This window comes from Gracilinanus agilis, chromosome 5, assembly GCF_016433145.1.
Source record: "Gracilinanus agilis isolate LMUSP501 chromosome 5, AgileGrace, whole genome shotgun sequence".
Taxonomy (NCBI): domain Eukaryota; kingdom Metazoa; phylum Chordata; class Mammalia; order Didelphimorphia; family Didelphidae; genus Gracilinanus; species Gracilinanus agilis.
The window spans coordinates 168,877,312-168,896,903 of NC_058134.1; the positions used below are offsets into that span (position 1 = coordinate 168,877,312).

A 19,592-nucleotide genomic window follows, 5' to 3' on the forward strand; every position below is an offset into this window, starting at 1 on the left:
ATCGAGAGGCGTCGCGCCTGCGTCGGTTTCCTCAGTTGAAGATATGAGCGCCCAGCGCGTGGAGGAGAGCGCAAGCTCCAGTTGAGGAGAGGAGGGGGTGGTGGCACCTGGGAGAGAGGCTCCATTGCTTCGTCCCACTTCTCACGCCTTTTCCTGGATGAACCAATAGGAACTAGAGTTTGCATTAACGTCATTCCTCCTAGCAACTGCGGGCTTATTCTGTACAGTACCAGGCTCTCCTTTTTCCCTAGCCTCTGGTGGCTCTTACTGGAATAGTGAAAACCTTAGTTTGCGCGTCTCTCTGACCGTGGGTGGCCCGTGCGATTGGAACTTTTTCTCGACATGCAGCCCGCGAGCCCAGCTGCATCCATAGTCCTTACCCTAGCTACCTGCCTTTTTGCTGTCTACCCCATAGCCATTCAGGGGCAAGGTTCCCCAGTGCGCGTTGGGGCTGACTGTGAAGGTGAGCGGGGGTGAGACTGAACTTGCATGGCTATGGCGTTGAGCTCTAAGGACTGCAGCTGTTGCTCTCACTGCCTTCTCCCTGCTTGGCTTATGCTATAAATAACTAGGAGCAGAAGAATACAAGCGTCTCCTCTTGCAGAGTTTTTGTTGTTGTTGTTTTGTTTGTTTCATCCCTTGTTTGAAAAATCATTCGTTGGGTGTGTTCACAACCTTGTAGGCTTCCCAACCTCTCCCCCTCCCCACCACAGACCAAAAAAAAAAAAAAAGAAACTGATTAACAGAGCACTGGTAATTAAATAATGGAGCTCTGAAACTACCTTTCTGATCTAATGGAGTATGCTACTCAGTCTATACATTTATTACAGGGTTTGGCTTAGTTCGCGCTGAGAGAAGGAAGGTGAAAGAGACAGCTAGACTTTAGTACAGATCAATTTCTTTGTCACAGTCTGCGACATAGAGAGGTTAAATGACTTGCTTGTATCCAGTTTTTCACTAGCCACACTTCTCATCTATTCCCAACGACGTCAACCTGGCAAGTCGGACCGCAGTCCTGAAGTGCCTCACTCCCTTTCAGTTGGGAATATCTACATCTCTTTGCCCAGAAGACATCTGCCACCAGAGTACAAACTGATTCGTGCCAAAAGGAAAAAAAGAAAAATGAGCAAGGAGTGAATTAGGTGGGCAAAACAAGAAAAACTGAGAAAATTAATGTTTAAAAAATCTTTGCTTTACAGTGTAAAAGTTAGCTGGAGAATTAAAAGGAATCAAAGTTAGTGATTTCACTTTTCCCTTCTCTGTTATATAAGGGGGTTGTCTGGATGATTTCAGGTTAGTTTCAGCTATAAAATTTTCTGTTGGGTGATTCCAAATTTAGCTCAACTTTCAGTATCTAGTACTTAAAGCTTTGCTTGGAAGCGATACAGCTTATAATAGTATAAATATATAAGAAATTGAAAATGGTGCCCAGGACAGCTTGATTGTCCTGGGAAGAAAGGAGGAGATGGTGAACAGAATGACAGCTCTTAAAGGTGCCATTACAACTGCTTATTTTAAGTTCTGTGCCCAATTGAAGCAAATACATTAACTGTTATTTGATTTCCATGTGCTTAGTCCATCACAACAATGGAGAAGCTTGGAATATAATGCAGCAACTTTTTTGTAAACAAAATTCCACAAAGGGAGGTGAAGTTAATTTCCCAACGTCACAAAAGTAGTATGAAGACTGAGATATGATTCTATGTCTTTTAGATTTCACGGTTATAGGAAAGATCCATTATATCACCACTGAGTGATATATATAACTTCTAAATGGTAGGATATATATGTATATATATACACACCTGTATGTCTCCCACCAAGGAGAAGCTAAAGGAGATGCAGAAATAAACTTCTTGAGGGCTAGGATTTTCATTTTTGTAAACCCAGAGTCTAACAGTGTTGGCACATAATAGACAATAAATAAACAAATAATATGAATACAAATGAAAAAAGGAATCATTTTGCTTATTCAACAAAATAATACAGTTAATAAAATTCTAGAAGTAATTGCATATTTTAAAAGAATACTCTGATTTGTATATTGGATGATTAACTTTTTAAAAAAAATTATGATCTTGGTAATAAATATTTATTTTGCCAACTTAGCTAACTGGGTTTCTTAAAATTTTTGAATGTATGCATGATGCCCCATGTCGTCTTTTCTTTTTCTCTGTCCTCTATGATAACAGAATTTGACACAATTATAGCATAGTTGATTATAATTTCAACAAATGAAACTCATGATATTATAGTGAGGACATTCACTTGAAAAGGGGTAACAGTAATGAAAAGGATTCAGTACATTTCCCTCCTAGCTAATTACATTCACTTCCCAATACTGCTTGTTCTGTAGCCTGAGCCAAAATGGAATGAACTAGGTATCATTGGAAGCTAATTTTCAGAGATCAACGGGCAAAAGTGGAACAAGTCAACAATGACTACATTAAAAAAAAAAAAAAAAACCCTATACCAACCTTATAGTTCTTTCTCTTTTTATCTTGATTCTAATGCCTCTGTGGGGACTAATCAGGATTCTTTAAAAAAAAATTAGCCACCCCCTAGGGCTGGGGTTAGTATTCAGTTTTAACCTTGAGAGATTGTCAGTGGTACTGGGAATAAAATAGAGCCTATGAAAATGTTTGACCCCATTGATCTTTTGATTGTAATCACAAATAATTGTTTTACATTATTTTACCAATTTTTTTCCTCGAATTATAAAAAGAAATTTTTAGCCTTTTTTTTCCTGTAGATGGCATTACTACATTATCTAGTTACTATATTCTACATTTCACATGTACAGTTTTTGGTAGTTGGACTGTGGTTAGATTTTCTAGTCTTTCTCATTCTAATAATGATTCACATTATCTAGCACTTTAAGGTATATAAAGCAATTTCTTATTACCATGGAATTTCTTGATCAAATTTGAAGGTTTTCATTCATTTATTCATTCAATGAGCATTTATGTACCACCAAGATAAGGCACTGGTAATAGGAAGACAAAAACAAAATAGTCCTCGATTGCCAAGGAGCTCACCTTTTATTAGGAAGAATACACACAAGGAAAGAAATATAAAATGTGTCAGAGTAATTGGGGTAGGGAATTGAAAGTGAGTCCCAGGGGCAGCTTGGTGGCTCAGTGGATAGGGGATAGGAAGTCCAGGGTTCAAATCTGCCCTCAGATATTTCCTACCTGTGTGACCCTCAATAAGTTACTTACTTAACCCCCATTGTCTAGCCCTTACTATTCTTCTGCATTAGTACTGATACTTATTATTGATTCTAAGACTGAAGGAAAGGGTTTTTTTTTTTTTTTTTAAAGTGAGTCCCAGAAATTGTGGGCATCAAGGTAGGCCCCAAGTAGGAGGCAACAACTGAGCTAAGGCTTGAAAGAAGTTTCAGAACCACAGGGTTTTGAACCAGATAGCTCATTGCTATATGATAGTAACCCTGCATTCTTGGAGGCAATACCAGTAGGGTGAAATCTGGCAGAATACTCCCATAGTACAAAGGTTTGCAATACTGTCCTAACAAATTTTTTCTTTGATATGAAGAAGTTCAAGTGAGGAGAGAGTACATTCTAGCGATGGAGGACAGCTTTTGCAGAGACCTGGAGATAGCAGATCAGGTGTCATGTAGAGCCACAGTAAGTAGGTGGGCTGGTAAGGGGCATAGAGAATAGAGCTCTAGACTCGGAGTTTGGAAGACATAATAAGTTCAAACACCATCTCAGAAACTAGCTGTGTGACATTGGGCAAGTTTAATCTTTCAGCCTCAGTTTATTCATCTATGGAATAGGGATAAGAATAGCCCCAATGTCACCTTGTAATGTATGAAATGAGATGATAAATATAAGTGCTTTGCAAGACCTGAAAATGCTACATAAATATCAGCTTTTGAGAGGACCATGAAATTAATTGTCGCTTATCTACCATCAACAGACCTGTTATAAGTGGAGAATTTTATAAAGAGCTTGAAAAGATTCTCAAAATTAAGTCACCATGTACTTTAAAAGTGACTTCTCTGGAAAGACAGGATAGCAAAAATATGTTGGAAAAATGGCTGAAGAAGAAGACATGAGAATACTAAAAGACTTATAGATGATATAGGAGCTTCCCACTATATATCACAACTATTTTATAAAAGAAGAAAAAAGGTATAGGATATTCTAAGCAATAAAAAATAATCAAAAAAGAGGATTTCTATGGTAGGAGTCATAGAACCAGATTTGTTAGAATAAAGCCCTAATGCAGTATCAAATTAGATGAAAGATTAAAAAGGAGACAATCTATAGTAGGCCATTGAACCCCTTCTGGAAAATGGATGAAAGGACAAACATTGACACGGACTATTACTCTTCCCTAAAGAAGTTTAAAATTTAAGCCAAATTAGTCACCAGAACAAAAAGACCCAAAGAGCCTAGAAACCCTAAAACCCTTAATTTCCTTGCCAAGCAGAGAGAGAGTGTCACACCACTTTGGAATATAAACTTATTTACAAGATCTTAGGGCAGTGATTCCCAAAGTGGGTGCCACCATCCTCTGGTGGGTGCTGCAGCGATCCAGGAGGGTGGTGATGGCCACAGGTACATTTGGGGACAGTGAATAACTATAAGGGGGTGGTGATAGTATGTGACAGGGGGTGCTAAGTAATATTTTTTCTGGAAAGGGGGCGGTGGGCCAAAAAAGTTTGGGAACCACTGTCTTAGGGAATAAAATGGCAGTAGGTATCAACTTACAAACAAACAGGAAGATTAAAAAAAAAGTTTTCAGAAAACTTAGAAAGAGACCCAACTAGGCAAAACTACTAAAATTGTTTTCCTTAAGTATGACCATGTCACTTTTCTTAGTAAATTCCCAGTGATTATTACCTCCAAAATAAAATAAAATAACATATAAAGGCCTTCACAACATGGCTCCAACTAATCTTTCTGCCCTTATATATTTTTCCACTTCATGTAGTCCAGTCAAACTGACCTATTTTTTGTTTCTGACAGCTTAAAGTTCCACTCCTATCTCTGACTAAAAAAAAAATATGTCATTCCTCCATGCCTGGACTGTACTCCTTCCTTATCTCCAGTTCCCAGAATCCTTATGTTCCCTCAAAGTTCAGCTTAAATACTGCCTTCTTTTAAACTTGTCTGGATCCAAGCTTCTCCCGTACCTCTTGTTAATGCCTTTCCCTCGAATCACTTTCTATCTATTTTTTTTTACAAATTTTATATAGATACATGTTGATCCTTCTCCAGACCACAAGCTCCTTGATTTTCTTCAAAGCTCAACTCAAATGTTACTTTTTACATAAGACTTTTCCTGTTTCCCCCTCAGCTCTTAATGTACCCCACTTCCAGAACATTAAGTTTATTTTACCTATGCTTTTATGAATGTTATTCATTTTGGCAGAATATAAGTTTCTTGAAGCCAGAGACAGTTTCATTTTAATCTTTGTTATCTCTAGGGTATAGCAATAGAACCTTCTCCATAATAAGGGTTTAATGAATGCTAGATGATGGATCATGGAATGGTTTGCGAGAGATTTATGGGCATTTAAATAACACTAATTGAAATTATTTTATGTATTTAAACTGTGCAATGTAGTGAAATTTTATGATCAATCTTCATTTATCTGTGAAGAAGATAGCAAACTTGTTTTATAGAGGTAACCTCTGAGGCACACTATTAAAAATTATGTATCAGGAATCAAAACTGAAAACAAGCCACTCAAGTTATGGCTAATCTTTATACCTCTTAGTTGAGAAAAATATGTTAGCTATTTTTTTTTCCTGCTCTAAATTTCCTTTCCAAGAACAGGGCTGCCATTAGAATTTTCCATTTTCTAAGGCTGATTTCTGTTTTGATTCTTTCATACCTGTTGGCTCACCAGTTGAAGAAGCTACCTGGAGCAGTTAGTCCATTGCTACCAATATTACAGTTATATTCTACCCATTGTTACCAGTGCCACACTTGTGTTCCACCTTATCCAGTGGTCCAGGATACAAGAATTATAGATATTTTTTGGAATTAAGATTTACTCTTCTGATGCTTCATCCTTGGTGGCATAGGTTCTCAAAGGCTATATGAGAGTGGAGAACCATTGATCTTTATTCAAATCTCTAGGATTAATCTGAGCAAGTCTAATATCTCTTCGACATGATAATCCTTCAAATTTTAAGAAACTTATCACATTCCACTTAAATATTTTCTTTTCCAGGCTGAATAACATTATTTCCTTTAACTAGCCCACATATGGCATGGTTTTGAGTCACTTTCTTGCCTTTGCTATGCTTTTAAAAAATGCTATAACTAGTTTGTTCTAAAACCTAGAACTGGACAGAATATTACAGATGTGATCTGATTAGGACCTAATATGGAAGGATTTTAATTTTTACCACAGATGTACTATGTTTTCATTAATGTGACCTATTGCTACATTAGGATTTTTGATTGCCATTTCACGCTTTGACACATATTGAGTTACAGTTTCATTAGATCTTTTCTATATAGATTGCTTTTTTGGCAATCTCTTTCTCTTTCTATACTTGTGTAGTGTTTTTTTTTTTAACCCAGGCATATGACTTTATATTTATCCCTATTCAACTTAATCTTTTTAGGTTCAGGCTACCATTGCAACTTGCCAATATAAGTATGTTTTTACAATTTAGGGTTTACTTTGACAAACCTTCCCACTTTTTGGCAGACTGTAGGTTCAAAAAGTAATATGCCAAGTTACTAGCTAGATGCTAGTAGAAGGACCCAAATCCACATTTCTAACAAAGACCCTTGATATTCCTTTTGTTGATTTGTCATGCACAGAATATATGGAAGTATATTTTTTATGGTGCACATTAATATAATTTCTTTCTTCTTCCTAGTATGTAAAGAATTTCTGGAAAGATTCTACAGATCCTTAATAGCCAAAGGTGTTGACTTTTCCCAGGAAACCATAGAAAATGAATTAATGAGCATTTGCTTAGATGCCAAAGGAAAAGAAAATCGTCTGGTATGGTAATTTTTCACTTTTCATTTTCACTTTCTTTACTTGCAGATTTTGTCATTTTTTAAGATGGCCTTCTGTTGTCATCTGGACTGCATTCTTGTCTCAAATATATTCAGTTTGGCAAAAAATTCTAAATTGATCTTTGAATGAAATGGAAGAAATCATGTTTATAATTACTTAGGAGTCCGTTTAGTTTTGCTTTCTAAATAGTTAACTAATACTGTAGGCCAGCTGTTGCCATCCTTTTGGGCTATGCATATCTCTTTTTAATATAAAAAATTCAGGGTTCCCTTGCTTAGGGTTTAGTTACATTTATTTATATAATACATAGCTATTGATTGAGAAAATCAAAATGACCAAAAAATGACTTCGATTAGTGATTCAAATAGTGGTTTTAAAGAAACTTGTATTTTATTCATCACAATAGCATCTAAATACATTTGAAATCTATGTGAGGGGTCTTTATTCATCTAACTGAAAGTGTGTTTTTATCATGCTAAGTTATGCTTTATGTTTTGTTGAAACTGAATAAAGATCAAAATAACAATGTTTGGTGTAGCTAGATGACATTGTGAATAGAGTTCTAGTCTTGGAGTCAGGAAGACCTGAGTGCAAATCCAACCTTAGCTACTTAAAAACTGTGTGACTCTGGGCAAGTCACTTAACCCTGTTCCTCCCTACCCTTCCAAATGACAATTATATGCATATGGATTCAGAGATTCTCTGCAATATCTTCACATGATCTGAAGAGGGTCCTTGATTCACAAATTGTGAAGCACTTTTGTAAGTCATTTAATAGTTTATTTTTTTTTAAACCCTATAATACTGTGTATTGATTCCAAGGCAGAAGAGTGGTAAGGGTAGGTAATGGGGGTCAAGTGACTTGCCTAGGGTCACATGGCTAGGAAATGTCTGAGACCAGGTTTGAACCCAGGACCTTCCATCTCTGGGCCTGGCTCTCAATCCACTGAGCCACCCAGCTGCCCCCTTAATAAAATTTTGTGCTCACTGATGGATATGTTCTACTCTAGTTAGGTTGTAGGCATAATCTCCATCCTCTATCAATTCAACTAATAGTTTTCTTACCTGAAGGTTGTGGGATAGTTACTTGGGATTGTGTTTATGAGATTTTACCCAGTTTGTTAGAATTCGGGCTATTTAGAACACTCTTTAGTGGATTATACCCCAAAGATAAGTCAGAGAGGATTCAGAAGGCATTCAAGCCAAATGCCCAGGAAGATTTTTTCTTTCCAACACCTATGGCCCAATTTTCATTCTGCTTCCTGGGTCTGATTGGAGTGTTGCACAAAATCTTCATTAACATCAGTCTCATTTCCTGTTCCCAAAGGAAATAGAGGATAAAGAATAGTGTGTGAGGGGAAGAATATTTGAAGAGATCCTAATATTCCAGGATTTGGAGACCATCTAGTTCAGTGATGGGCAACCTTTTGAGCTTGGTGTGTCAAAATTCGCCAAAAAACCTGAGCATAGCTCAGGTGGTGTATCACTTCGAGAAAAAAACCCCATAATTTCACAATATTTATAGTTTAAATAACAAAAATGTATAATTGTAATATAAAACTATATTTATTAAACCAAAATAGGTAAATTAATATAGGTAGAATTGTCTTTTATAGTGCACAGAGTGTCTATACTACACTACAGCAAATGTTTCATCCTCGGCATGTGGTCCCATACTTCTCTGTATGTGGCCACGTGTCATTGAAAAAGGCCACATGTGCCAGGGCTGTTTGCCGTCACCAATCTAGTTTAACCCCTACATTTTACAAAGGAAGATTCAAGCTCAGAAAGATTAAGGAACTGATAAGTACACAGGACTTGCTCCCCAGCATAGCCTGAGAGCTTTTGTTGAACCAGTTGGCTTAAAAGCTGGCTTGAGTATCAGGCTTCCTCAGGAATCCACCTTGTCTAGAGAAAGTTCTCTTTTTCAGTGTGCTGCCTGAGTAACAGTCTTCTCTTTATCTGACGGAGGACTTCCAATATCTATATTACTTTCTTCAGGTGATTATCCTAGAGTTAGTTGCTCATCTCTCTCTCATTGACTAACTCTCAAAACAAAGTGGTAAGTTTGATATTGTAAGAGCAACATTAGCTATATTAGAGGCCTCTCTGAGACTAGGAAGCAAACTTTCTTTTCTTCTAGATTGTCTGTTGTTCAAAATAACTCCTATAGGCATTGATAAAAAAATGAGAGGTTTTCTTCAATCTCTTTGTCTTCTGATTTGCCTCATTTTAGATCAGAAGATCCCTGGATAGTAGCCTGGCATTGTTTCCTCCTGGGGAATCCTAGTCATTACAGAAACAAAATTGCAGGCTTTGCTCTCTTTTTGCTATTGAAGTTATCATTACATAATCCCAAACACCTGACCTATTCATACTTGTATTTGCATTAAAAAACTTGCATTTGTGTAATTGTTTATATATTTATTCTCTGGGTGCATAAATATATTTTGTATCGCATGTCCTTTTCTAAAGAAAGGAAGCATGCTATATTGGATAGAGAATAGACCTTAGAGTAAGACCTGAGTTCAAGTCCTGCTCTCATACATGCTACTCAATTAATCTCTCAGTGTTTCAAGGCAATTCTCAAAGACTTTGAATTACAAAGTGCTTATCTGCATTGAGAGGAAATTTCCACACCACTATTTCCCATTCCCTATTTAGGTGAAATCAAAGATTTAAGCAACAAAAGCAAAACATTTTGTATCTTCTCTGTTATCTCTGAGAACCATTTTAGATATTAAGAGAAGGGAGAGCTCATCCTTTGAATTTGACCTAATAATGAAAATGGCCATAGCCATCACATAATTTACCTTTCTGGAGGTTGTGGCATAGTCATTTGTCTTTGATCGTAAGATTTGATCATTAAAAATTTAAGTGTTGAACTCTAAGGACTAAGTTATTTCTACTCTTATCCCTAGAAGACAATCTTTGAGCTACTATGTTATTCTAATTTCATTTTCTTTAATATTATAAATAATCTGTGTTGATTTTTTTTCAGTGCTATTATCTTGGAGCAACGAATGATGCAGCCACAAAGATCCTAAGTGAAGTCACTCGTCCAATGAGTGCCCATGTGCCAGCAGTAAAGATTTGTGAAAAATTGAAGAAGATAGACAATCAGATCTGCGAGCTTAAATATGGTATAACTAGAGTAAAAGATATATTATGTTAGTGATATATTATGTATTACCATTTGGACTGGAGATTATAAGGGGGAAAAAGGGGTTTTGGGGTTCAATATATTAAAAGATGGTTGCCAGAGGATTGAACTATTATCAATCCCCAATTAAGAATAATCTCAAGTCAAAATTGACTTTTATGAAAGTTTATTTACAATTAAGAAGAGAGAGAGGAAATAAGGAAATAAGAATCTAACCCAGTAGGTAATTTATTACAATCCTCTAATTAATCCAGGTAGATCTTAACCCTCAGTAGAGAGTTAGAGGGCCAGAGGCCCGGAAGTGAATGGAGCAAACTTCATTCACAGAGTTTACTAAAAGAAATTTCTTAAGTTCAGGAAGACTCCAACACTCCTCCACAAACCAGAAGAGGTCCATCACCAGATACCCTCTTCAGCCAAAGACCTCTCATTCACTAAATTCCCCCTTTTAAAGGGGTCACTTATGCATCACTTCCTGTGCCTCCCTCCTAATTTGCATGTCCAATCACAATAGATGCTTCTCATAGTACTGCCTAGGGGACAGTCAGTTGATTCTGATTTGTTACTCACTGTAACACACATGGGTTATGGACCTCCCAGAATTAGAAGTATTCTCACCTTTGGTGATTAAATCTAAAGATGGGCAGTGTAGACTTAATCTAATTATCACAATCCCCCCTGTGATCATTTGGAAGACTGGTCTCCCCAATTGATCATTTGACATAATCATCTTGTACCCCTAAAGTTCTAACTACAATAGTTAGAGATAAGAGGTAAGTAGAAGAGATAGAAAGAGAGAGAGCAAAACCAATGTTTTGCTAGGCACATTGATAAAAAGACAATTAGGGGGCAATCCCCTTTGGCATAAGAGTTTACAATTCAAGTAATTGTTTTCAATCCTCTCAACTTCAATTAGTTGCATCCCAAAGTTCATTTTGGATCATCTTGATTCAGTGTAGGTTTCTGCAGGCAAATTGTCCACTTTCTAGTTTCAAAGAGCTAGCAGACTTCTTTTCCTGAAAAATTTCTTAAACAAAATTTTAAAACTTGGATTTTTATAAAAATACAATCCCCCCTGAAGAGGGTGTTTGACCAACACCGGGATCAACTCCGAATACATCGTTGAGTTATGGGGTGTATGAGTCAGTTATCAAAAGAAAAACCAAAAAACATTAAAAAAAATTAAATTTTGGGAGAAATAAAGATCCAGAATAAGAATCAAAATATAAAAAAATCTATATATGTAAGGTTTTCTGAATAAACAAAAATATATAATTTCCATCCTTCTAGTCTGTAGGACAAAATGCAATAATATTGCACTTACCCATTGGCAGCCAAGACTACAGCAAGTTGCCATATCATAAGAGAAAAAGGGATTAGATTTTTATGTAAAAGGGAAATGTCATTCCCTGGTCTGATTTACCTTCATTTTCAGGGATAGGGGAGCCACAATGATGGCCAACCTTTGGTACTTGACTGGAATGAAGCATCCTATGTCTTAACATATGTCAAGCATCGCAACTTCGAGTCTCACACTAGGTTCAAGTCCTTTAGTAATGGCTTAAAAGTTCAACAATCCTACTTGGATTGGTACGGTCTTTTTTGACCTTGTGCTCCAAGGCACTGTATAGTTTCTCATCAATCTCAATGGGACTGGTTGGTCTCCATGACCTTGTGCTTCTTGCACTGTATAGTGGCTCTTGTTTTTCCCTTCTTCTGGAATCAGACATAAACATTAATCACAGTCTTATAATATTTAATAATAAATGACAGGTTACAGTAGTCTAGGGCTTTTGGGGTATGCATTAATATTAGAACAAATATGTTTTAAACATATTACTGCAGAATCAAAAATCAGTATTGATTATATGTACTTTAAGTACAGGAAATAAAAAAAAGGAAAATCAAATATTCTATTAGAAAAGTAAAAGGCAATAGCAAAATAAAAATTCAGGAATTCAATGTGTTCCCAAAATGGTGTCCATTTTTCTATGGACTATTATCTCCAATGCATGTGACATTTGAAAAAATCTATGAACTCATGAATACTTGTCACAAGTTCTACAGATATAGCAAATCTTTCAACCTTGGCTGAAATATTTTAACAAAGTCTATTACTACAGAAGATAAATCCTTTGCTCAAATTACCTAGGAGTGTCCTTCTCTAGGAGTCCTATCTAGTTGTGTCTCACCCTTAGAATCCTGCTTAGGCAACATTTTTTCCATAAAGACATCTTTCTTTTCTTTTCTTTTTTTTTTTTTACACATATTTAATCATTTCAGTCATGCCCAACTCTGTGTGGCCCCATGTGGTATTTCTTTTTTTTTTTAATTAATTTTTTATTTTTTAGAAAAATTTCCCATGGTTACATGATTCATGTTTTTACTTTCCCCTTCACCCCCCTTCACCCTCCCCACCCCATAGTCAATGCGCACTTCCACTGGTTTTAACACGTGCCATTGATCAAGACTTATTTCCATATTATTGATAGTTGCATTGGTGTGGAAAGATATCTTTCTTATGTATAGAACTGGTCATGTCATTGCTTTGCTTAAAACTTCAATGATTCCCTATGACAACTATTTGAATTCTTAAAAAGATAAATTTGTTTGCTTAACACTCATATCATTCCATTTTTATTTTATATTACTCTTTGCCACATGTGTTATAGTTCTGCCACACCTTACCCCATTATTCCAATTGGTATTTTTCTGTGTTTGTTCATACTGTTTCCTACACTTGGAATTCTTATTCATTCATTTCAGTTGTGTCCAGTTTCTTTGTGACTCTATTTGGTATTTTCTTGGCAAAGATATTGCAGTAGTTTGCCATTCCAGTTCATTTTACAGATGAGGAAACTGAGACAAATAGGGTTCAGTGACTTGCCCAGAGTCACACAGCTAGTGTTAGAGGCCAGATTTGAATTTAGGATTTAGGAAGAATTTAGGAAGATGAGTCTTCCTAATTTCAGGCCCAGCATTCTATTCACTGTGCCACCTAGCTGTCCTACACTTGGGATGCTCTCTGTCAATTGAAATCTCATATCCATTTTTATGACTCCCCCTACTTAATTTTAAATTTCACGAGCATGAGGACTTTCTCATTTAATATTTGCTTCTTTCTCACTGGTCATGGCATCTCAGGATTTCATAAATCTTTGTTGAAATCTGCTAAAACAGAAGTAGAAGAGTCATCCAAAGAGAGTATAGCTCTTAATAACCCTACGAGATAAAATATTGCCTATTTGGTCAATCAAGAAGTAAATACTCTATGTCAGGTACTGTCTCCTATTGGGGATATGAAGAAAAAACTGAAATGACCTTTGCCCACAAGGAGCTTATTTTCTGATTATATGTAGTTATTCAGGGCATAAAAGGCAAGCCTTCCTTCTGTATGAAATCCAGCTAATTCATTATATTTAGGTTTTTAGGGATCAGACTATTTTAATAAAATCAACATTCACTTCAGACAAGAGTCTCAATTAGTAAGAGCAACAGAAAGAACAAATCATGACAGATGACATTTGACAGGCCAGGCTAGGAAAAAAGTCTGTTATTGTTCAATGCTTTAGAACACTTAGCAAGGAGAAGTTATGGGTAATTCAGCAAGGTAGTTTGTAGTTCTAGAAACAGTCTTCTTTCATAAGTATCTTCTTAGTGTGGTTTAGGAATGTGAATTATTTAGTAAGATCTTAATCTTTTCACTGCCCATTGTATTCTAATCATGCAAAACCTTTGAAAGCTATTTTCTTCTCTTTTTTTGTTTTTGCCATCAAAAAGGATGAAATAAAGCATAGTTTTACAACCAAAAGGATCCTACCCTGGGCCTCAAGAAACTTGGGACTCATCATGTGTCTCTGACTCTGGACAAGTGTCTTTTCTCTCAACCTCAGTTTCTTTTTTGGTGAAAAGAGCCATAGATAATCCCTGAGGCTCTCTTCAGTTCTAAAATTCAGACACCCCAGGTTTCTAGGAGCAGGTTTTAATAGTGAAGAAGGTAGAAATATCTTTGATACTGGATATTTCCTGAGAAATTCAAGTTCAGGAAAAGGGTCTTAGATAACTGAGGGCAGCACCACTATGTCAGCTGTCTTGGGAAGGGGAGCTCCCTGAAAAGTGTGTGGGCTACAGGTGAAGTGTGGTGGGGTACCAATGATAATTTGCCTAATTCACAGTTTTGCCTAATGATATCTCTCACTCTTAGCTTTCTTTGTATCTGGATTATATAGTAAATAGCTTTAACTTCAGTGAAGTAGAGGCAAGACCCTTACATAAGACAATGTCAAGGCCCTCTTATTAATGAGGAGAAATGATTGCCTTCTAAAAAAGCCGCTGGGGAACCAGAGGAATTAACTTGATACCTGTACAAGTCTGTTCAGATAGGGATTAGCTACTCTTAGCAGCCTTTCCTTTCTTTTTCCTTAATGTCAAACTCCAAGGCTCATGCATACACTAAGAACAGAGCCAGGAAAACAGTTGATGAATGCCAATTAGTCTTCCTCCAGAAACTACTTATCTTGATATGTACATTTTTTTACATTCTTTCTTTCTGCCCATTGTTGGCAGGGAAATGGATGCTGAGTTATCTGTTGTTGGTTCAGGCTGTGAAAAGTTGTACAATTAGGTCAACCATCAAATGAGGAAATGTAATAGGTAGAGAATTTGCTAATCCATAGAATTCAGTGGTTCCCAAACTTTTTTGGCCTACCACCCCTTTTCCAGAAAAAATATTACGTAGCCCCCTGGAAATTACTTAAAAAAATTTTTAATAGCAATTAATATGAAAGATAAATGCACCTGTGGCCATCATGGCCTTCCTGGATCGCTGCAGCACCCACCAGGGGGTAGTAGCGCCCACTTTGGGAATCACTGCCATAGATCATGAAAGAATCATTTAGTTGGGATAGTAAACAAAGCACTTTTTTGTGAAAAAGGTGGGGAAGCTCTCTAAATATAAGAACCTTTTAAAGAAGAAATGAGATACTTTTCTGAATATATTTCTGGTAGAGCCTTAATCTGTTTAGTCCAGTGATTGGCAAACTTTTTAAAGAGGTGGCCAAAGGAAATGAAATGCTCATCTGTTAGTCTTTTTCTAAGGCAACTCTTTCCAAGATTCATTGTATTGTATCCTACTTATCGGATCCGTCAGATTAGGAATAATGTCCCCCCAGCTGGATAGAACATTTCAGGGGGCCACATCTGGCCTGCGGGCCGTAGTTTGCCCATCATTGGTCTAGTCCAACCCTGGTTAGATTCCAATTTGTTTTTATTAGAGTTGGCAAGGAACTCACATCATATCTCTATTTGAAAAATATTATGTATGTCCTTTTTTATTTGGGGGGGGGACAAGATGGCCCATAAAACTGATAAAATTACAAAGGGTCCTCAGTCCAAAATGATAGTGGCAAAAAGATGGAGAGGGAGAAAGAAAATTCTGTGAATCAAAGTTTTTAGACTATTGACAAATATTCATTTATTTTTTGGTGCTTGAAATATGAGCTCTTCATCCAGTAATCAATGAATGGACCTATCAGTAGAGGGACTGTCACAGTCATATTTGCATTCTTGCTATATTAGAGAAAGACATAAAAAATACAGCCAAATGATCAAATGGTTCACTCATTTTCCCTAAGAGACAAAAGAAGGAGTAGGTTTCCCTGTATACCTGGTCACTTAAGGTATGTCAATTAGTGATCAATGAGGCACTGAAGCACAATTAGTGGTCACCTGTTTAGGGATACTGAGGCAGCTATTTGTGAACCCAATGAAAACAAGAGAGAAGTTTATTATCTTTTCATGGAACATGTCCAAGAATTGACAGAGAACCTCCCACAACTTGTCAGAACAGAAGAATATTAACCTACTTCTCATGATTGGTGTAGGCACAAATGATACTGCCAGGAGATACCTAAAAAGCATTGCCAACAACTACAAAGTTTTAAGTAATAAATTGAACCGGATGTCCATTGAAAGCAAAATATATATATATATATATATATATATATAAAAGAGAAACTGATTTGGGAAATGAAGAAATAATTAAGAGATGATCTTTGAATTTCAGGACCACAGCTTGAAATATTAAAATGATAGACTCCTTGCCAAGAATGAAGTGCACCAAAGAAAGTCTAGCAAGAAGATTTTAGTTTGGTGTCATACAAATCTAATCAAAATGGTGTTCACTGAAAAAGAGTAAGGTAGGGAGAAAATGTTCCATGTATACTCACAAAGATAGCTACCATAAAGATTAGCTATCATATAGAAAGAAGAATAGTAGTTAACCTAGAAATTAGTAGGAAGCAAAATAATAATGGTTAATAATTACTAACATTTACCTAGTACTTAGTATGTGCCAGGCACTGTACTAAATGCTTTATCATTTGATTCTCATAAAACAGTGGGAAGTACTATTATTATCCCCATTATGTAGATATGGAAATTAAGACAAAGATTAAATGACTTAAATAGGGTTACAAGTGTCTAGGAGTGGATTTGAATTCAAGTCTTCTTAACTCCAGGATCAGTGGTCTTTTCAATGCACTACCTATCTTCCCTAAAATTCCTAAAATACAAGAAAGGAGCCAGTATTAACTGTTAACACAAAAATTCAAGTAAAAGGCAAGAGGAACAAGCAATTCTAGGCAAGGAATCTAGTCTGACCCTTGAACCCTTAGCAATCCGTTCTCCCCAAATCTAAGATGTATATATCACCTTATACCCAGCTTTCTTCTCTGTCACCATTTTAAGATGGGATATCCAGTCATCCTCTGCTCTACTACCCCAACAAAATTTGTTTCTTTTTTACCCCAGCCACTATTTCTTTCCTGTTAGTGAATGTGTTGACCAACCATATCTCAAGATCATGAACAAGTGGATTGGAGAAGGGCAAATGTCCTGTTTTGAAAAAAGGAAAGTGGTTAATAGAGTATTTCATGCTATCCTTGTGAAAAAGTTTTATATATATACACACATATATATGTATACATATGTATACATATATCTCCTAGATAATAGTGCATTTAGATGAACTTTGAACTGGTTAAATATGTGCTCAAAAGTAGCCAATAATAATTTGTTGACAACTTGGAAGGAATGTTTCCAATAGAGATTCTGAGGGATCTGTGCTTGATCTTATTTATCCAGGGCCCATATAAAAACATACTGGAACATACTGGGAAATTGTCAAGATCCCAAAACATCTTGATAGACTAAAATGTTGGGGTGAGTTAAATATGATGAAATTCGATCAGGTTAATTTTTGTTTTATATTTGGGTACAAAATTCAATGTGGCATTTATAATTATGAAGTAGAAGAATTGCTACATGTATAAGGAATTTAGAGTGAATGAAATCAGTTTGATCTTTATGACTTTCTGTAGAGACAATCAGATTTGGGGACTGCCTTGAAGCATGAATAGAGAAATGAGATCATAGGGGATTATTCAGGGTTGAGGACTAGGAAACTAGAAAAAGTAGAGTCTTAAAGTCAAGCTAAGTGTTTGACTTCTCCTACATACTTAACAATTGATATCTTGTTACAGTTATTTGTCAGTCAGTCAGTCAATAAAATTTAAACTACTACTATGTACCAGACACCGGGTGGGGCATGCAGTATTTGTATATGCCTTATTCTCTTACTAGAATGTAAACCTCTATATAGAAGAAACCATAACTAGTTTTATCTTAGTATCCCCCAAATTTTGCATAGCTCAATGTACAATTCTGAGTCAGATCAGGGACTAAATATAGCTCAGAGACTGAATATGGATTATTATGGATATTGAGGATATGTTTTCCTTTTCTCCATTCCCCCCTTGAATACTCCTGGATTTAGCACAATAATAAAAGATATATTACCTCAAAGGGATCTGTAATCCTTTGATTCTTTTATTTTTCAGAAAAGAAGTTGGATTTAGAATCAGTGGATCTGTCAAAGATGAGAGTAGCAGAGCTGAAAAAGATTCTGAGCAGCTGGGGAGAAGAGTGCAAAGCATGCATAGAAAAAACAGACTTAGTAGATCTCATTAAAAAGTTGGCACCCAAGTACACTTCTACGAATCCAAGATCAGAACTTTGATTGAAGTTTGAACAAAGTGGCTACATTAGCACATCATCAAGACAATGACCCTTCTGGCCTTAAAGAATGTGAATTATGGGCTACAGATGTAAGCAGGCAGTGTGTGGCACAGGCATCATATTCGTTTGCCCTGTTCTCAGAATACATTACTTGTCTTTATGAGTAATGCTACTATATTACATTTACTGTGAATATAGATATCACGTTCCTTCCAAAGATTTCAAAGTGCTTTGGCTTATTTTCTCCCTCTCACAACTTTTTTTTTTGTAAGCCTTACCTTCTGTCCTCGAACCAATACTATGTATTTGGTTTGTCACAAGACAGTTTCAAAATCTGAGCAAAGTTAAGAGTTTCACAAATACCAAGTGTCCTTACATTTAAAATCCAGATATAAATGTGTTTGGATATATTTCATCTCCACAAAGTAGCAGATTTGGAGGAGCTGCTATTAAATTGTTTTCCCCAGCTAATTTTGTTACATTTCTTAATCTGTTTGTCAAATCAAAGAGGCCTACCACAGCGAAATGAAAATAAATGTCTAGGTTGGATACATGTAACAAGATTGGGAAAAATGAATCAATATTTGTCTTATTCACAGAACCATATCCTTTGTTTTTTGTTCTTCACGGTCACTATTTAGATATATTTTTTCAGATCCACAGCATTGTCTTGGTAATTCATTGTGTCTTGGTAATTCAATGATTTAAAAATACAAATGATGTTCACCTCAAATCCTGTGTACATTATTTTTTTTTTCGGTAAATACTTCCCATTCATTCCCATTTTCAATAACAAGAATATCAGTAGCCATGACAGTACATTGAAATACCATTAAAAAAACTATTTAGGGTACTAAGTAGCAATGTGAAGACTTAAAAAAAATTTGCTTGTGTTTTGAAACTGATTTTGAACCATAGCCACAAGAACTCCAACTATCAAAATTATATTTAAAATGGTATGAAAGTAAAGTCCTCTTTCAATATGTAAAGTTAATAACTTTTAAAAACAATCTTGGCACCTGCCTTAAATACTTGTAGTACTTGTAGTACAAATATTGTGCAGATCTTTAAATTATTAGTTAGAAGTTTGAATTATCAATTTTAAATTTAAATTGAGATCTAGTTTGAGAATTCTCGAGGTGTCATATCTGGAACCTATGATTTTACTTGATTAGTCTGTGCATAGACCTAATAGTAGGGAGATCTGTGTTCTACACCTAGTTCCAACCAGTTGTATGGCTTTGGACAAGCCACTGACTGACCCTTTCGGGACCTCAGTTTCTTCAATTGTAAAATGAGAGGGTCTCTACAAAATAATTTGCAAAAGGTCTTTTC

At 36.0% G+C, this 19,592-nt stretch overlaps 1 protein-coding gene across 1 annotated transcript; it reads left to right on the forward strand.

The window, feature by feature from the left end:
* Window positions 1–260: 260 nt before the first annotated feature.
* Window positions 261–18,979, forward strand: CDNF (cerebral dopamine neurotrophic factor). The gene is made up of 4 exons (XM_044678123.1): window positions 261–463; window positions 6,873–7,000; window positions 10,020–10,161; window positions 18,080–18,979. The coding sequence occupies exons 1-4, from the start codon at window positions 343–345 to the stop codon at window positions 18,256–18,258; spliced, it is 570 nt and encodes a 189-aa protein (XP_044534058.1). The 5' UTR covers window positions 261–342; the 3' UTR covers window positions 18,259–18,979.
* Window positions 18,980–19,592: the final 613 nt, after the last annotated feature.

Coding starts and splice junctions, on each gene's coding strand:
- CDNF (XM_044678123.1), top strand. CDS start 343: ATGCAGCCCGCGAGCCCAGCTGCATCCATAGTCCTTACCCTAGCTACC. Junction 464..6,872: donor CGTTGGGGCTGACTGTGAAG/GTGAGCGGGGGT, acceptor TCTTCTTCCTAG/TATGTAAAGAATTTCTGGAA. Junction 10,162..18,079: donor GATCTGCGAGCTTAAATATG/GTATAACTAGAG, acceptor TTTATTTTTCAG/AAAAGAAGTTGGATTTAGAA.